We start from the raw sequence: 15,984 nt of genomic DNA on the forward strand, positions 1-15,984 counted from the left end.
ATGGTTGGGACATGAACCAAACTAAAAAAGTCAAGATGGTTATTTAAGGTCATTCTTATCACACTGATGTTTGTCCAAGTGCTTGTTTTCCCAGTAAGTTTGGTTTTAATCTTTTGTTAGTTGTGTGATGCTTTAAACATTGAGCCGAAACGTCATTATTGACAACTGAGACTTACTCGATATTGGTTGAGAGTGCGCGTCAATCGCTTCTCTAGTTTTCACAGTTTCTCTTTTCTCTTTCATAAAAGACATGTGCTCCATACGTGCACTGTTGTATCCGCTGGTAGACGTCAGCGCAACCATCCATCTTCCCCTCGTCTTGCTAATGCAACACATCCCACCGTGTTGTTGACGAATGGCCTCACTGATATTTGTTCTGCTGTGCATCTTCCCCCCTGAACCTCCTCTTCTCCGGCGAAGGTGCGTAGCGCACTTTCGGTTTGCCACAGAGTATATTTAAAAAACTTTTGGTGCAGTTGAAAGTATAAACAACTCAGTGTCAGAGCAGAAAGTTCCTAATCTTAAAGAGCCATAATTAACTCTAATAACAGGGGACAACTGGATGTGTGTCTCCCTAAAATGTTTATCTGTTCATTTCTCCCATTTTTTAGCAGATAAGTGCGACGGCTTTTCACAGATTATCTGACAGAGGCAAGACTTTAATGATACAAACAGACAAATTAGGCTGCTGTGTACATTAGGATCCCCTCTCTCTCTCTCTCTCTCTCTCTCTCTCTGCCTCCACACTGTGTTTACATTTTACACATGACCAATTTAGACTAGAAATCTCCTGCCAAGTTGCTCGAGCTAATGATGAGTAGGTTCAAAGCGCTGCTGGAACTTTTTTAGCAACGTGTACGTCACACGAACAGTTTTAAGAGAATTATTCAGGGGACTTGTGTTCGGAGTATTTAATGTTGAAAATGTGTCCTAATATTAGACCTGTGGGCTATTTCCTTTTTAACAAATCTTGTAGGAGTGAGATCTTGCAGATGAAGTGGTCGAGCATTAATAATTTATGACTGGGGCTTTTTATAGAGCACAGCCCTTGAGATTCATAATTCTATTCACATTAGGCCACAGAAATAAGCTAAAGTTTTAATAAATAGGTATTAAAACTTTAACTGATATTAATAGCACCAATTAAAGGGCATGCTGTGGAGCCATGCATCATTTCTGTACTAGTAGAGTGGAAAACCCACTACGCAGAACCACCCTCGGCTCTCTGTGTCTTTCACTCACTTTCTCTCTCCGTCTCACTCTTTCTAAATCTCACACGCGCAGTCTTTGCACTCCATCACTGTCTCCTTTCCAAAATAAGAGATAATAAAGAGTAATAAAGATAAAGAGTTGACACTCTGTAGTGGAGACTGTGTAGAAACATTAACATCTGTGCAAACCTTTTTATGGCCATCATAAATTGAAAAAAAAAAGGTTCAGTGTGCTATAAATGCGAGAGACGCAGCATTTTACTCCACCTCATCATTCCACAATCAATTCACTGAACATTACCACGACAAGACAAGAGCGTCTGACCATCCGGGGTCGTGATTGATGAGCAATTTTCCTTGTCTCCCACATCATCGTTTCCTCCAGTGTGCCAGGTCAAATGGTGTGTGTTACGCCGCCAGTGCTCATTCATTTCAGTTTATGAAGTGGAACCTGCGCTGGATGGTCATGCCATTAAAAGACATTAGCATGCACGTCTTTGCCGCAGGTATCGAGCGCATGCAAGTTGGGCTGTTTTAACCAAAGCTTTATTTCACAGGTGAGTGAAGGAGCCAGCGTGGACGTTACTGCTGTTTGTCTCAATGCTGTCAGCTTTAGTAGCACTAGGGGGGCAATCGCTGGGGATTTTCTCCCTCTCTCTACCACAATTTCCTGCTGGGCCCAGGGAAAAATGGTGGTAAAGGATGAAAAGGTAGTGTGTCTCCTTTGTTCTGCAGCTCTGAACTCTATAATTCATACTATAATTTTCTTACTGGAGCCAAGAGAAGCGATTGACTTAAATAACAGCTTCTGTGTTCTAATTTGTGTTGGGATTTATCCTGCTGCTCGGGCTAGTGTAAAGCTAGAGTGTCTTGTGAGCTGATCAGTGTGAGCAGTCAAAGAGAAATGAGATAGCAGAGTGGGGAAATGAAGACGGAGAGAGACGGAGGAAGGCTCAAAGAGAGAGCGAGGTTCTACTTCTTTGCTCCAATGATTCCCGATGAAATTGATTCTCATGCCTCCTGGGATCTCCTGCTGTCCCCTCTCTCCCCTCCGTCCCGCCTCCATTACATACCTGTCCAGAGGATGAATGATCTACACATTACCCATGAGTACCGCTGACCGGTGCACGCATCAGCGACTCCCAGCGCTCTGGGACCTCACAAGACACGCCGAAGAGGCAGAGTGAGAGACCGAGCCGGGGAAAGGGTGGACGGAGACAAATAGAAACGATCAAAGCTGGTGATGGAGATGAGCACGGGAAAGAGAGAGTCAAAGCGAGTGAGGGAGAAATCACCAATGTGACGTGGGTGGAAAAGTGTGGAGGTGTGATTAGGTCAGCAGACGGAGATGTGTAGTCCAACGGGACAATGGATGCAATGTGTTAGTGTATTATAACGTAGGCAGGGGAGTGGAGGATGAAGTTAAAAAAAAGATTAGGGATTCCCCGTGAAAGAAATGAAGAACAGATGGAGAACGAGGCTCAGGGAGCCTGTGCAGGGTGTTATAGGCTTTGCCACCAAATAGCTCAGAGGGAGGCAATCAGCGCTGCGCCTGTGGTTTCAACCCTGTAGTTCACCGCTGCTCTCCCGGGGGATAGGTGTCACTCGTGTGGAGAAAGAGAGCAGCCACTTTAATGAATGGAGCTCTTTATCTGAGCCTGAACAGCAAGTTATTACCTACTGAGTAGACACTACGGAACGAGCTCCATTTCCATGGCAGTGATCCCCAGGGCAGGATGGAGGAGGGGTGGAGAGGGAAAGAGGAAGTTCATATTTGGTGCCTTATTTTGTAACAGGGTATGACATCTCCGGCCTCCGTGCTTTAACAAAGCCCCGAAGCATGGTCGAGCATCACTGACGAGAGGAGCATTAGTGTAGAAGGCTGCAGGAAAACCACACAATAATAACAGCCACTGGGGAGGCCTCAATCTCTCCAGCTCCTTTCTGCATTTCAACTAGGGAGATGGGAATGTTTAAAATGTATTCTTACAAGTATTCATAGCATCGGAAACTTCACTTTTTCGTAAATGATTTAGTTTTTCGTTTGTCTCAAAAAAGGGGGTTTGGCCATAGAACGATATAAGTTTATTTTTACTCTAATTAACACTCAGGGCAAATTAAAGGTAACTGAATTATTTCTGATCTAAGTGTAACTAATAATGTACACATATGTTCAGCTTTGGTAGAACTGAAATACAGTTTTTATAAGTCTGTACAAAACACATTATCCTGTGGGAGCTAATCTCCTCAGGCCCAAAGAAGTGGGATTGTATAGTGCTATTAAAAACAGCTATGAGTACTTTCACTCTGTAGTAGACTGGCCTGACCTTCCACCCACTGTATACTCCGATCCAGCTGCTTGTGATTTTAAATAATGATATTTATCAGTACCGTGATGAAAGAAAGAAAGAGTCAGATACAGAAACTATAAGCCATGTACCTGTTATTACTCCAGAACCTCCCTACACTGTGTGTCTGCAGGCGGTGGAGAAGGAGGATGGAGCCAGTCATAACCCTCTGTTCTCCAGCTCTGCGGGCTCTGAGAGCCGCCTGGTTCCACTGGCGCTGCCCAATAGCTTTAATTGGTCTCCTCTGGATAGCAGCGGAGCGCGGGAACACTTACCCACTAATGGAGTGAGCTGCAACAGGAGTAATGACTTTCATTCACACACATATATGTGCATGCATGTGCATTCAGACAGACGTACACATATTAGTATGCACAAGCTCAGCTATATGCATGTGCGCATGTACAAAGTAAAGCATTTAATCCTCCTGGGAACGCCTGCAACTCTTTCCATCTCACTCCTCTCTGCATTGAGACATAAATCCATATGCCTGAAGACCCGTCAGGAAAATCCTATGTGAATATATTTCCCCCTCAAATGATGTTGGAAAGACAAGTTACGTCTTCAATGGTAGAAGTTAACACATTCAGGCAGGGGTTGAAGTTAGAGTATCAGAACCAAAAAATGTAAATCTTAGTCTAATCTAACTTTTGTGCAACTCCACATTAAATCCCTTCTGGGGCACTGAAATATATAAGAAAAAAGATCATACCAGAGCTAATGTGCCATTTTAGTTAGTTATAGTGTGACGGAAAACCCAGAGTGTGGTGACTTAAAATCATGCATCTGAAACGTAAAAAGAAACAGAGGGAAAGAAGAATCTGTTTTCCTCTTTTGACTCTCTGGGGAATGATTATAGATGTTATTATTCTCACGGACAGATGCTGTTTGTACCGAGTAGACCATCTCCAGAGCTTTGCAACTTGCAAGATGAGAGAGAGAGAGGAGCAGGAGAAGAGAGGAGAATACAGACAGACAGTGATACCACTGGTGGAAGTGCAGTACGTGAACCTCCTCTTTTATCTAATGAGCATCCGAGACAGACAGAGAAACAGACCACTCCCTATCTTGCATTGCTTGCCGGGAATTACAGCGTTGAGGACGGGGGAATTGCTAAAAGCTACATAAACACACCGCACACCCGGCAACTCCCCATCGCCTCCGTATGAAAAAAAAAAACAGAGCTTGGAATAAAAACATGAAAGGCGAGCAAAGGGAAATTGGCGAAGGGTAAACGCGCAAATGAAATAGGGAAGAGAAGACGAGCAAAAATGAACCATACAGCGGGAGTGTGATCCTTTTTAGCATTTGAGCTACGTGCATTTACTGACTGAATGAGAGCACAAGTCTCCAGGATGTCTGAAGTGCACAGAAACAAAGCTGACGGAGGAGATCAATCCACGAAACTCAACACATCCCAGCAGCAGCTGTCACTCTAATTGCCTCCTTCACTGTCATCTTCAGCATCAATGCCATGCTAATGCTGCACCAGGTAATACTGGTTATGGTCTGGGGGTAATTCCACTTCCTCTAATGAGCATTTGATTTCCATACAGAGCTTTTTTCTTTTCTGCGGGGCGACCACGGCCCCTCTGCATGTGGACTTAAGTTGTGTACAGTACTTTTGCCACTATGGCATAGTGCCACTCTGGTTTGTTAATGGGCTAAGCAGTGTTTACTGTTCAAAGACTTCCACATGAATTATTGATGGCTGCGCGCTGGAGTTGTGCTTGGAATTAGCCGAGAATAATCCATCTGGGCCTACCTCACTTCTTAGGTGCCGTGTCTCTCTCCAGGGTAAACAGGCTGACTACAAACTTGTATAAATTAGCCAGTATTTTGTTATCCTGATTTCTGCTGAGGATATAAAGTGGATCTTTAAAGGAGCACGAGAAACCGTGCGACTAGGCGTCGAGGCGGTGTGAGCACAATAGGACGGTGACCGGAGGGCTTTACTTTTCTCAGTGGAGGCACAAAGGCTAAGGAAGGCATGCATGCATAATGTCAAATGAATAAATCAAGAATTATTTTTTAATCAATCTGTGATCTGAGCTTATGCACTTGACTGATCATTTTGCAAATATTTTATTATATCATTTCCTTTCATGCAATCCATGATCCCATCAGGGCATCGAAGCAGCAGAGGAAAATCCCCCAAACCGACCTGGTTATTGCCCTAATCATCCTCTCCTCTCACCCGCATCCCCATATTTGTAACTTATTATCTTGTTAAAACTTTCACCCTTTGCTGTAATTTTTCCTTCAAGCTCCTCTGTGTGGTTATGATGCTGTGTGCGGTTGCCCTCTCTTAAACCCGACAGCAGTCTTAATAGGAACTGTGCTCTGGAGCCATTATTTGTTTGGTTTCAAAGGGAGACTGATGAACCCTTGGAGATTGTGGGATGTTTGGAAAAGGTTAAATACGAAAGTATCCGTCTCCCATCTAATCTACCAGAAATGAATCGTATCACATGAGCCCATAGGACAGATGGCACCAACATAATGAGTTGCTTGTGAATATGCATTTGCTTGCACTGTAAAATATATAAGACTGTGTGAATTGTGAAAAGAAGAATGGTTGTTGGAGAAAGTCTGAAAAAATAAACATTGGCAGCGAGCTAAAGGAAAGACACGACTTCTGTATTTGAAAACTTCTTCCCGCTGCGCTCATGTGAGTGATGCCAATTTGTCCAGACCCCTGATTCATTTTCTTGGCGCCGTTTGGTGTGAGAAACGGAAAAGACTTTGCATGTAAAGTTTGGTAATACACTCTTGGATTAGATCCATTGCTCAGACAGAAATGAACCAGCCTAAGCAAAGAAGGCAGCAGTCTGTCAGGAGAAACTGGCTTTGCTTTCTTTTTCCTGTTTGAGTCTTTCTTTAACCATTTCAACTTACTTGTTTACTTTTGCCTTCAGAATACCCATCTGCCATAACTGTGGTGACATGCCTTTGAGCAGCTGATGAGGTTTGAGAGCGCGACACTGCAGAGGGGAGAAGTCTGCTTAATTAGTGTGACTGTGGAGTCGGGAGATGTGTTTATCTCATTATGGGCGTTTGAATGAATATTCACATGTCCTCGCTGAGAATAATACAGCGATTATTAAACAGAAAAAATCCCAAAGTGTCCAAAAGAGCAAAATATATCTCAAAAGATAACGTGAGATCCAATGAGGCTAAAGCAAATGGCTGCGGTTTCGGAAGATGTTTCATGTTTCAGTGGTTCACATTGTGCACCGGAGCGCAAACCAGACACAGCAGGGTTCTCAGCAAGTCTTTCTCAGGTTTCTCAGGTGTCTGTGTGCTGAGCAGAGATTGATGTGCTCTGTCTTCCACTCCCCGTTGTCCCTCCCCATCTGTATCCCTGTTTCACCTTGCTGAGCTAATCCAATCTGGCCAAATCCCTCTGCTAAGGAGGCCTACACAGGAGCGGTCCTACTGGGAGCAATATGCCACCCGCTTCATTGGCAATGGGAGCCCTGTAGGTCTTCAAGCCCAACCGCGGCGTTTTGTCAGTAAACAGACAAAGACGTATGAATCGTCTAAGTGACACGGAGCACGCGGTCTTGTGACAATAACATGTTGTAGAATCGTGACAAACAGGTATTTGGCTCCATGGGATTACTGCAGCCCTGTTCCTCGGCGACACCACACGGCAACAAAAGCATCTCCAGGGAGCCGCGGTCTAATCTCCCAGATACCTGCCACACACCATGAGGTACGAAGACGATTCACCTTTTCAATGGAGCCGCTCTACCAAGGAGAGGACAGTTATGATAAGCTGCAGTCTATCTCTACATAGTCAATTACACCGCACACCGCCTGCATGGATGGCCTGAAATCTCAATCCACCGGTGCAATCAGTGTTGCACCCTAATGAGCAGAGCAGGCAATATTAAATTAAGTTCATCCATCAAGGGAACAGGCTGTTCCTCCATCTAATTGGCAGTTGTGGCTTAAGAACAGGATTCTGTAAGAGAGAGTGGTCAGTGGTTTATTCCATCTCCATTCTTTTTGTTTGACTTGTCTCCGCTTTTTATCTGCTCCGTCTTTCCCTGAGAAAGGTTTCAATGCCCAGACGGCCTTAATGAGTCTAAGATGTGGGTCTGCCGAGGCTCTCTTTGTGTGGTTGTGTCTTTATCTTTATCTCTGGCTCACACTCATTTGGACAGAGTTTAGCCTGGCAAACAAAACGCATTATCAGCCTCCTGTGGACAAATAACAAACAGCCTTTCACATAGTCTCACACACACACACACACACACACACACACACACACACACACACACACAACTTTCTGTTTCACGCGCAGGTACCACGGTTCACAACCTGTGTCTCTTTTCACCGGTCCTGTCACAGAGACTTCAGTCGTGCTCATTGGGGAGTTCGCACCGAAACCTACAGAGTCTTGTGTTGGCATTTAAATTCAATACATGCTGGACCTTATTAGTCGGCCGGAGGGAGGCAATATAGACAAGATGATGTCTATAATGACCCTGCTCTCCCGCAAAGCACACCCAGCTGACTTTAAAGAAAAAGAAAGGTCAAAGTAATCATGCTTCTCATTGCAGGGATTCTGAGACTCAGCAGAACACAAACAATGGCATGTTCTTAGGCACATACAGGCCTTTGAGCAGTTTCTGTGCATATGAGAAAGAAATGTGATTTCATTCAATTAAAGAGTTGGTTTTTACGCCAATCCTAAAACTATAATATAGTGACCGAAGAAGAAAACTGGAAAATTAAGGTGGCAGACAGAAAAACAAGGTTAACGATCTACAGCAACGTGAGCAGCTCAGTGACGTTGTACTTGATGATGATGATTTGAACTACATGTTACTTTTCTATGGTAAAATGCTGAAATTTGCTAATTAGAGCTAAAACCAAACTCTACTCGGGAATGATGGAGTGTATAACAAATTAATAAAATTAACTAGAATACCACTCAGTAGAGAAACAGCAAGATCCAACATTTTATTTAAATTCAATCAAGCTCATAAAGTATCAGTTCCACTTAATGTGCCTGATTATTTTTTTTTAATAATGAAGATTCATCCATCCAAGTATTCCCTGCTAAATCAGTAAAATTGTTGAAAGGCCACTCTTTCTCACTATGTTAAGCAGAGTCACGAAAAAAATGAATGGGATCTTTCCTGACCTATACCACATCCTTCCATTGTGTTTCCGTGGTAACCGTTCAGTGTTTTTTGTGTAGTCCTGCTATGTCACAAACCAACACAGATGAAACATGACCTCCTAGGTGGATGTAATAATATTTCTGATCAGTGAACATTTGACACTGTAATAAGATGGAAATTCAGATAACACTCTAAATGCTGTGGGGGGTCATTAAAGTACAAACTAATATTTATGCCAATTAATCAAATGGATGTTTCACTCAAAAAAACAGTTGATCATCTTGGAACCAAGCTCGCCTGAAATGTTGCACTAATCCATCCAGTAGATCTTCTAACTGTTTTACTGACTGAGTGAAAACATTGTCCTTCTAGTCCTTCAAGATGAAGAGTCAAGGGCTCACGTTAGGATTCATCGTCTGGGGACTGAGGGTAACTGAGATACGTTTCATGGCAATTCAACCAGTAGTTGTTGTGATAATTCAGTGACGAACATTGACACCAACTGACCATCGTTGGCCTCCACTGGTTCCACAGTACGGCTGTAACAACGTACTGTTTGTGTGATGGATAGTAGAGTAGAAATTACAGTGGACTGAACACATAATCCACCTGTATCCTCATATACTGTCTGTAGTCAATACAAACTCTTTAGATACACAGTGCTATGAACGCCGACGCCACATTATTAAAATATTAGAATTATTCATCTTGTCATTATTATGATCTGAAGAAAGTGAGGTGACATTCCTCTGCATTTATAACTTCTATTTCTAGCATCCGTCTCATCTCCTTGTTATTTATTGTTTGATTAAATGAAAATTAATTTCCACCATGTATTTACTGTCACCCAGGGAAGTCAACAAAGAAAGAAGTAACTTTGATCTATAAAAATACATGTATTACACGTCTCGTTTATCAAAGGCTTAAGTAAATCCAAAACAAATCTGTATTAAAAAACAATAAATTACTCTAACCCTGTCATAAAGTGTAGTTGAAGTTGTGAAAGTTACAGCGATAATCTTTGAGTCGCCCATTCGGAACAAATGATGATGAACTAATAATGAAAAACGTATGCGTTCGTTCTGCTCCTCTAAACCAAGGTAATACCATTAAAAGAAGATTTTACAGGCTACAAAACTCCACAAAAGGATAATGTTGGCATACACAAGGTGCTTGCATCCTGGTTTATTCCTTTAATGTGAAATTGAGACGCAGGATAACTGAATATCACACCAATATTTGATGTATTTCTTCTGCAGCAATTATTTTTTATAAGTTAAGTAGTGAAAAAAGTGAGGGCAGTGATGTACGTGTAAAAGCCACTCGGGCGGTTTTAAATTTGCACTCAAAATCGCGTAAACATAAAAAAATTATTTTGTGTCGAAAAGGTGGTGAAGAGCCGTGACTTCTACTTCTGCTGCTGCTGCTCAGACGTTGTAATGGTTGTAAAAATCATTGACAGGACCAAGGAAGCAGGATGGGGTTTTAATTTCATTACGTTTTTCATGAGGCAGACCAGACAGGGGCCCTCACACATCATTATTTACACCCTGGCTAGTGCTCAACTTAATGTGTATTATTGTATCTGCAAACTAATCACACTCTGATGCGGCCGTAGCGTCGCACAGGATTTTCGGAGCGGGATTTACGAGGCTGTTAATGGCCGAGGATCCAACGTGAGGATTACTGTATTGTGAGTATCAGTTTCCAGTCATTAAGAGGGAGTTTAGTCAGGTAAATTATAAATGGACCTGAACAATTATCAGCAATTTTAAACGCTAGATAATAATCCATAGATATAATCAATTGTAAACTATTCTATTAATTGGGTTAATATTGGAGTATTGGTGTCCAGGTAGTCGGCACAAACATCCTTTGTATGAAAACTCAACACATATTATATATGTGACGTAATGTCTTCAATCCTCAGTGGCAACACAAGAAGAATCTGAACAGCTTCCTAACAGTAGATTTCTCTTCATGGTGGCTTTGGTTCTTCAAAGTGCTTCCCCTGTAAAACTATACTTTCAATTAGTTTCCCAGAACTTTCAGGGAGGCTTTGCAGACCAAAAGTTAGAAGAGAAACTGGGACCATCAGCTGCACATTGGCAGAAATGCACACACATTTAATTCAAATTCCTGTGTCTCCTCGACTGGAGCTAAACACCCTCTTTTCACAAGACAGAGAGAAAGTGCTGCCGCGAGGACAGAACGTCTCCAATTTAGCTTCAGTTGGAAGGAAGATGTTGAGGAAAATGTAATGAGGGAGAGATCTGGGCACAGAGGACTTTAGAGAGGAAGGGGTTTGGAGAGAGAAGGAGACAGAAAGACGAGACGAGAGGAGTAACGTCGTCTCAAAGTAGGTTGACAGGTAAATTAGCATGTGCGGCTAATGGGGCAAAAAGCGGCCAAGGCCTCGTGGTCACCCTTTCAGTCAACAGGCAGCTCGTTGACCCAACCATTGCCTCTGTCACTCCGCTTCTCGGTTTTTAGCATCTAAACACGAGAACACACCCTCGACTCTGACACTGACAACGCGAGAGACATACTAACAACACACGCTCCAGCACGAGTACGCGTTGAGCTGCCACGCGTGGGAACACAGAGGGAGAACTTAATCTAATAGGATTTAGAAGGAATCGGGAGACGAATCTTGAAACGTTCAAAAAGGTTTTCGAGATGTTGGCCTTTTGATTGATTCTCCTGTCAAGCTTTTTAGCAGAAGTGAGAAGCAGTGAAAGGAATCATGGATCACAGCATGCATTTGGAATCGCGTGTGTGGAGTTGTTTACAATCTGCTCATCAAGGCGAGGGGGGTAAATCTCTCCCGTACTTTTTTCTCCACCTTCCAGCGGGAATCAATAGCCAGAGAGCTTGTTCTCTGCATCTCCCCGTCATTCATTTTCATTCCAATCACTTTGCTGTGTATACCCTGGATGCCACAGTGGAGTCATAGATCAACACCGTTGCAAAGTGGGGGTGGACGCGTATGCATGTACTGTATGTGTCTGCGTAACCAAAACGTGCACATGCATAAGTGTTTGTGGATCAGCGCCAGAGAGACCACAGTTGGGTATTACCACATATCAATGTGCTTGTCTTCCCGTAGCGGGTGTCTGAATATTTCATCTAATCATTAAACGCTGACAGGCTTCACAGAGTAGCGCCACTGATCCCCGTCAGAGGAATACAGGGCCTGACTTCATTAGTCCTGTTAGTACTAAGCTGCTTTACCCTCACTCACGCCTGGCTTAACCTGCACAGCGATAAATGCTGAGCGGAGGAGGAAAGATAGGCAAAGGGGAAGAGAGGTGAAACCGGAGGAAAGCAGCGACAAAGGCATTTAAAGAGCGAAGCAAAGGTGCCAAAGTCGGGCATGGAGGGTGGGGAGGGAGGAAATGGGAGGGGAGAGGGAGGGCACAGAGCGTGTGAACCTTGGGTTTCAGAGGCGGGGGAGAGGATAAAGCTCAAAGTGGTGTTTGAACTGTGAGGGATTTACAAATGCAAAAAAAACGGGCAAAACAACCAATTGACTTGTGTTGCAATCGATCGATTATCGACAGCCAAAGCGCTTTACTGCGATTCCAGCGTGAGGCTCCTGTGAGCTGAAGAATTACCACTGACCTCTGTGCACACACACGCATCTTCATTTATGCATAAGCTACTTCATGCTTTCACACATGCATCTAAGCAGATAAAGATATGCACGCACATCTTTGGTCTCAGCAGATTTGCCCGGTAAATTCATCTGGTTTCTCTCCTACCAGGGCCCCACGCCCCTCTCACTCAGTCTTCTGCTCCTGGCAGCAGAGGTTTTTGGCTGGCTTACGTACGCCCACAGGCCCCGGAGGGACAGCCCGTGACGGATGGCAATGCGCGTGACTCCAATTCGATTCAGCCCATTTGATAAATTTATTGCTGGCATTTTGAAAATGAAATTAGAGGGACGTCTCCTAGAGACTGTTTTTCCAGCGCAGGTGCCATAAATATACTTCGTTTGGCAGAGGAGCAGGAGAGGGAGTGTGGAGAGGGTGGAGAGGGGCTGGATAAAGGATGTGGTGGTCGGGGGGGCAGATAGGTGGGGATGTTCCGCAGAAGTAGAGGAATAACGAATAAGGTCACGTTATAATGAGCTTCTGTATTAATCATGATATTGGAGGGAAACAACAGTAAAGGTTAGTCAGCCATAGTTTGAATACTACCTGGGCCTTAAATGCTACGTGCTGTCCTTCAGTCTAATACATGCACTGTCCTAATGTTCTCTTTCAGCGGGTGTAAAATCCGCCTCTCTCGTGTTGCATATTGACAGATCGCGTGATGACATTGGCGGTGTGCACAAATGTCCTGCTTTCTCCATCTTTCACGCTCATGCACACACAAACACACTCACGCACAGATGCACGCGCACACACGCACACGCACACACACACACACACACACAGTTTATGTACATTATCTTTGCCTCAAGGCCCCGTGGCTCTTCAGTAGCAATGACACTGTCAGAGCTGCAAATCCATCTATAACTCAGAGTGGATGAATGAATGCGGCTGGTTATTTTTCTCCGTGACAGCCTTAATGTGTGGGACCGAGCGACAGGGAGTGTGTCTCGTGATGCTTCCGACTAAACCTGATTTGAATTGGACGGAACACACAAGTCGTACAGGCGAACAAAGGAGAAGCTCCATTCCCCCCTCGCTCTCATTCAGAAACATATACGAGTGTAGCTACGGAGGGATGATGTACGCCAAGTCAGCCTCTGCTCATGTTCAGCATTCATCAGAGAGCGAGGCCAGGGCAGCTCACATCACTTACCTTTATAGGTCCATCCGACAAACAGTCATCTCCTCACAACAGTGTGTACGTGTCTGAGTATAAACTGTCGCACAGATGCACGCCGTCAATGTCTCTTTCACTGTATCTACAAGCGGCTTCAGCGGATTCGAAGCCTTGTGAAGGGGGAAAATGTCACCGTGTTCCCAAAGACACACTCCTGCTGTTTAGGGTTTGTTTCGAAATATAAATGTTGTGCATTTTATACCACATCTACATGAAGATGAAACTAGTTTTACCTGCTGCCTGTTCTGCTCTGGTGAAAAGCTCGTGCAAAACAAAACCCAAGTTCTTACGAGCACAGCAGGGAATCAAAGAAAGTTTCAACAAAATCAGCGGGGGAGTTCTCCTGAGTGATCGTGTGCTTCTTCTCCTTCGTCTTCGCAATCACAGAGCGTGACACACCCCTCTGCCATTACTGTATCTCCACCACGGAGAGCGGAGGGCTGGGACTTGCTCGGTGCATACACCTGCAGGCTGTCGCTCAGAACAACGCCCCTGGAACTGTTTAGACACTTTGAAAGTCTGGCCCCATCAACTTACAAAACAGCCTACAGGTACTTTCCTAAAATCTCCCCCCCCAAAACACAAACACACACACACACACACGAGTTCCTTCTCTCCCGGAAGACCGACTATGCAAAGCAATCACCTCCCCCTAACCTCGCATTAACATACACATGCAACTGTGGAGGAGTCTAAACAGAGCTGTGATTACTCTGAACATAAGACTTACAGAAATCAACGCATAAGCACAGACTGCGGGCTGTCTATCATTGTGGGTTAGCAGGATAATTGAGTCTAGGGTGTCAGTGGGTGTGAGTGATTGACTCCGTAATCAAACAGATTGTTCTGTAACGGAAACACTGAGGGACTCAATTTCAAATCAACATCAACACCACCGCGATATGTTATTCATCTCATTAGCAACAAACTGAGAACGCACGGAGCCGCACACCTACACGGCACCCATGTGAAAAACGCGAGGGGATCCACAGGTGACTGATTGAGTGCTGTCTTACCTTTTTGTGATGATACTGCGGCATCTGTAGATAAAAGAGAGAGGAGACACAGAGGAGCGTGTTAGGAGTTGACAGCACACACATAAAACGCAGGAGATGACAGCCGTGGAAGTGATTTGCTGGGAGGGAAACAAGCCACCCAGGAGGATAAACAGACAGGGTGGGGGTTGTACACAACCAGGGGGGTCTCTCATCTCAGACCTGCAGAGAATATTCCCTTTACCACCCTCGCACTTAGTCATACCTCAGTAATCATGCAGTAGGTGTACTTAGCAGAACCTGCAAACGAACACAGCAGCTTTTCTCCAATCCACAGAGAGAGAGAGAGAGCGGGTGAGAGGGAACAAAAAGAGGAATCTGAGCAAACACATCGGAGAGCGGCATCAAGTAGAAAGATGAGAGTCTCCAGACCTTTGGAAACCTCTTTCACAATTTACCTGGAGTGAGCTTTCTAATAAGTAAAAGTAATGCCGCTGAGGTGCAGCAAGACAGAGCAAATCAAATCCTTTTAGTAAGCATTTTAGGTTCTTACTCAGAGCCCACTGGAGACACTCCGGGCCCAGAAGGCGTAAATCAAAACACAGCCCGCTCAGAGGGGAAGAATGTACTGCAACACATTTTTTATACAGCAGAGCATTTATATAAAAAAAGAAAAGACAAAACCCAAACCAAAGGATGTGTTATGCTGTAATCTTGCTATATTGTTCCCACAAAATATTTACCAGGACAGTATTCGTAAGCTCCCAAGGTTTCATTTTTATTTAATAAACTTGTCAAACTTGCCGTGATACAATAATAAATAAATAAATAACAAAGGGAGACAAAAGTCCTTTTGTCTCTTTTTTTATTACTTTGTACTTTCAGCAAAGCCTTTAGAAAATGTCTCGGCTGGCCATGTGCCCAAATGGCCACAGACATGGGAAGGGAATAATTGAATCCAGATGGATTTGTGGTGTACTGGGCTGAGGAAGTGATAATCCAAAGCTCTGCCTAATTGCCAGAGTAAAGATGGCGTCCATTGTGGGGGTGGCATCGGTGTTTATCAAGGCAGTGTGGCGTGGGATTGGACTGAGCATTAGGGCTTTACACACTTTTGTTTTGTGAGGTGTTACAGTGGATTTGAGCAAACATTGGCCCCTCTGGTTATTACATGGTCTGATTGTCTGCTATGCGACTGTCCATAAGCTCTGCATGTCTAGTCTAATCTGAGAGGAGGCTTCAAATAATTAGTTAGTGAAGCACTCTCACGGCCCAGCGCAGTCAACCTTATCAGGAAAAAGAAAAACCTTGGTCCATTTCCTTTTCACCCCAAAGGCTTAAAGACTCTCACCACTGTTAAAGCCCTCAGGGTGGCTGCATAGCCGATAAAATATTATCCAACATGTCCCGACCACTGCCCCGACACTTCTTCTTTCTGTCATTTGTTATATTAAAA

General features: G+C 44.1%; 1 protein-coding gene across 3 annotated transcripts in view; it reads right to left on the reverse strand.

Annotated features, from left to right (window-relative positions):
* LOC117764128 (cadherin-4-like) overlaps nucleotides 1–15,984 on the reverse strand; it is a 226,673-nt gene that overhangs the window by 112,861 nt on the left and 97,828 nt on the right. For 2 of the 3 annotated variants that reach the window (XM_034589666.1, XM_034589665.1), the window contains exon 3: nucleotides 14,550–14,573. The exons of the other annotated variant lie outside the window; for it this stretch is intronic. In XM_034589666.1, coding sequence (XP_034445557.1) covers nucleotides 14,550–14,573 — 24 coding nt within the window. The remainder of the gene's footprint in view (nucleotides 1–14,549; nucleotides 14,574–15,984) is intronic. 3 annotated transcript variants of the gene reach the window in all.

This window comes from Hippoglossus hippoglossus, chromosome 7, assembly GCF_009819705.1.
Source record: "Hippoglossus hippoglossus isolate fHipHip1 chromosome 7, fHipHip1.pri, whole genome shotgun sequence".
NCBI lineage: Eukaryota > Metazoa > Chordata > Actinopteri > Pleuronectiformes > Pleuronectidae > Hippoglossus > Hippoglossus hippoglossus.